At 61.5% G+C, this 3433-nt stretch overlaps 1 protein-coding gene across 1 annotated transcript; it reads left to right on the top strand.

Annotated features, from left to right (window-relative positions):
• The first annotated feature begins 1747 nt into the window (after nucleotides 1-1747).
• Nucleotides 1748-3124, top strand: JUN (Jun proto-oncogene, AP-1 transcription factor subunit). Its single transcript, XM_049879393.1, has one exon. It carries the CDS (start codon nucleotides 1780-1782, stop codon nucleotides 2767-2769), a length of 990 nt encoding a protein of 329 aa, XP_049735350.1. The 5' UTR covers nucleotides 1748-1779; the 3' UTR covers nucleotides 2770-3124.
• The last annotated feature ends 309 nt before the right edge of the window (nucleotides 3125-3433 follow it).

Genomic DNA, 3433 nt, shown 5'->3' with positions numbered 1-3433 from the left:
AGCGGGACTTAGCGGAGCGCCCAGTTTCAAGCAATGCAAACCACTCGGCTCTGGGCACTGCCAGAGAGCGGAGAGGACGGTCGCTCGTGAACTTGAACGAGAGACAAACTTCAGAGCGTCCTCAACGTGGGGGGTCAACCCCCGTGCGACCAGCCCTAAACTTGGGCCCACTTAAGCTCACCCCCACGGGGGACTAAACAGAGCCACCTTAAGGGCGGCGCTCCCGCCCCCGGAAGTGCGGGGGGGTCACCGACGCGGGCTCCCAGCCTCCCAACCCCGCGCGGCGAAATGCCTCGGCCAACTTCGCGCCTCCCAAGTGGCGAAAAACCACACATCACCCCACACCCTCGGCCCCAGACAACTACCCCGGTCCCCCAGCCTTCCGGGGCCCCGCATCCCCTGCATCTCGGTCCCGAGCTTGAGCCCGCCTGGGTCAGAGGCTGGGAGAGTCCTCCCGCTCGCGGCAGCCACCGTCACCAGACAGTCAAACCCCAAGACGTCAGCCCACAATGCACCGGGCGGGCCGGGAAGGACTGGCCTGGGAGGAGAAGGGGGAGAGAAGGGCCAGAGTCGCGCGGGAGGGGGGGGGGGAGGGGGGAGAGGACGAGAAAGAAGGGCCCAACTGTAGGAGGGCAGCGGAGCATTACCTCATCCCGTGAGCCTCCGCGGGTCCGGAGAAGAATCTTCTAGGGTGGGGTCTCCATGGTGACGGGCGGGCCCGCCCCCTTGAGAGCGACACGAGCCAATGGGAAGGCCTCCGGGTGACATCATGGGCTATTTTTAGGGGTTGACTGGTAGCAGATAAGTGTTGAGCTCCGGGCTGGATAAGGGCTCAGAGTTGCACTGAGTGTGGCTGAAGCAGCGAGGCGGGAGTGGAGGCGCGCGGACTGAGACAGACAGACAGAGACAGTCAGTCAGGAAGGCAGCAGAGTCTGAACTGCAAATCTTCTTTTCTTTTCCATTTTCTCGCTAACCGCCCAGAGCTAGCGCCTGTGGCTTCCGGGCTGGTGTTTTGGGGAGCGCCCGGAGAGCCCCTTCTCCAGTAGCCCCGGGAAGAGAGCACCGCTGCCCGGGCGTTGACAGCCGCGGAGAGCTGTGACTGCCCGCCAGCCGGGGGAAGTCCAGCGAGCGGCTGCAGCGGCAAAGAACTTTCCCAGCCGAGAGGAGAGGGGACAAGTGGTACCCGGGTCCCGAAGCGAACGTTTGCAAACCTTTCCTCTTAAGCTGCCGCAGCGGCGATAAAGAAGAAGGCGGCAGGAGAGGAAAGAGAGGAGGGACGCGCGTCCAGCTTCGCTCACACCGGTTGCTGAACTTGGGCGAGCGAGAGCTGCTGGTGCCAGGAGCCCCCTCCCCTCGCAGCGGAGGAGGGGAGAGTCGTCGGAGTCGGGGCGGCTGCGACCCGCCGCCGGCTCGCCACTGCCGGATCTGCACTAAGCGGCACCGCTTCGAGACCGCTGTCCCCGGGAAGCGAGTTCGTCCGAGCAACCACTGCGCCCGCTGAGCGCTCAGTGAGTGACCGCGACTTTTCAAAGAGAGGCAGCGCGCGAGAGCGGAGAAGGAAGGGTGCAGGCGGCATCTTAAGCCTGCGTTCTCTGGAGCGAGCTGGTGAGGAGGGCGCTGGGGGGAGGACAGCCAGCGTGTGCGCGCGCTCTTAGAGAAACTTTCCTTGCCAAAGGCCGCGGGAGGCGCGGGTACCCCTCGCTTGCCAACGCGCTGTTGCGGCCCCGAAACTTCTGCGCGCAGCCCAAACTAACCCCACGTGAAGTGACGGACTCTTCTATGACTGCAAAGATGGAAACGACCTTCTATGACGATGCCCTCAACGTCTCCTTCCTCCAGTCCGAGAGCGGCGCCTACGGCTACAGTAACCCCAAGATCCTGAAACAGAGCATGACCCTGAACCTGGCTGACCCGGTGGGCAGCCTGAAGCCGCACCTCCGCGCCAAGAACTCGGACCTCCTCACCTCGCCCGACGTCGGGCTGCTCAAGTTGGCGTCGCCCGAGCTGGAGCGCCTGATTATCCAGTCCAGCAACGGGCACATCACCACCACGCCGACCCCTACCCAGTTCCTGTGCCCCAAGAACGTGACGGACGAGCAGGAGGGCTTCGCCGAGGGCTTCGTGCGCGCCCTGGCCGAACTGCACAGCCAGAACACTTTGCCAAGCGTCACGTCCGCGGCGCAGCCGGTCAGCGGGGCGGGCATGGTGGCCCCGGCGGTGGCTTCCGTGGCGGGCGGCAGCGGCGGTTTCAGCGCCAGCCTGCACAGCGAGCCGCCAGTCTACGCCAACCTTAGCAACTTCAACCCGGGCGCGTTGAGCAGCGGCGGCGGGGCGCCCTCCTATGGCGCCGGCGGCCTGGCCTTTCCCGCGCAGCCCCAACAGCAGCCGCAGCCGCCACATCACCTGCCCCAGCAGATCCCCGTGCAGCACCCTCGACTCCAGGCCCTAAAGGAGGAGCCGCAGACGGTCCCCGAGATGCCCGGGGAGACGCCGCCCCTGTCCCCCATCGACATGGAGTCACAGGAGCGGATCAAGGCGGAAAGGAAGCGCATGAGGAACCGCATCGCTGCCTCCAAGTGCCGGAAAAGAAAGCTGGAGAGGATCGCCCGGCTGGAGGAAAAAGTGAAAACTTTGAAAGCGCAGAACTCGGAGCTGGCGTCCACGGCCAATATGCTCAGGGAACAGGTGGCACAGCTTAAACAGAAAGTCATGAACCACGTTAATAGTGGGTGCCAACTCATGCTAACGCAGCAGTTGCAAACGTTTTGAAGAGAGACTGTCGGGGGTTGAGGGGAAACGGAGACAAACAAATAACAGAGACAGACTTGAGAACTTGACAAGTTGCGAGAGAGAGAAAAAAGAAGTGTCCGAGGACTAAAGCCAAGGGTATCCAAGTTGGACTGGGTTGCGTCCTGACGGCGCCCCCAGTGTGCACGAGTGGGAAGGACTTGGCGCGCCCTCCCTTGGCGTGGAGCCAGGGAGCAGCAGCCTGCGGGCTGCCCCGCTTTGCGGACGGGCAGTCCCCGCGCGAACGGAACGTTAGACTTTTCTTTAACATTGACCAAGAACTGCATGGACCTAACATTCGATCTCATTCAGTATTAAAAGGGGGGTGGGGGAGGGGTTACAAACTGCAATAGAGACTGTAGATTGCTTCTGTAGTACTCCTTAAGAACACAAAGGGAGGTGGGTGGGGAGGGGAGGCGGGAGGGAGGTGTGTGAGAGGGAAGCTGAGCCTACAGATGAACTCTTTCTGGCCTGCCTTCGTTAACTGTGTATGTACATATATTTTTTTTTAATTTGATGAAAGCTGATTACTGTCAATAAACAGCTTCATGACTTTGTAAGTTATTTCATGTTTGTTTGTTTGTTTGGGTGTCCTGCCCAGTGTTGTTTGTAAATAAGAGATTTGGAGCACTCTCTGAGTTTACCA

Source organism: Elephas maximus, chromosome 3, assembly GCF_024166365.1.
Source record: "Elephas maximus indicus isolate mEleMax1 chromosome 3, mEleMax1 primary haplotype, whole genome shotgun sequence".
In the NCBI taxonomy this organism is placed as follows: Eukaryota; Metazoa; Chordata; class Mammalia; order Proboscidea; family Elephantidae; genus Elephas; species Elephas maximus.
This window is presented reverse-complemented; position numbering and strand designations above follow the sequence as displayed.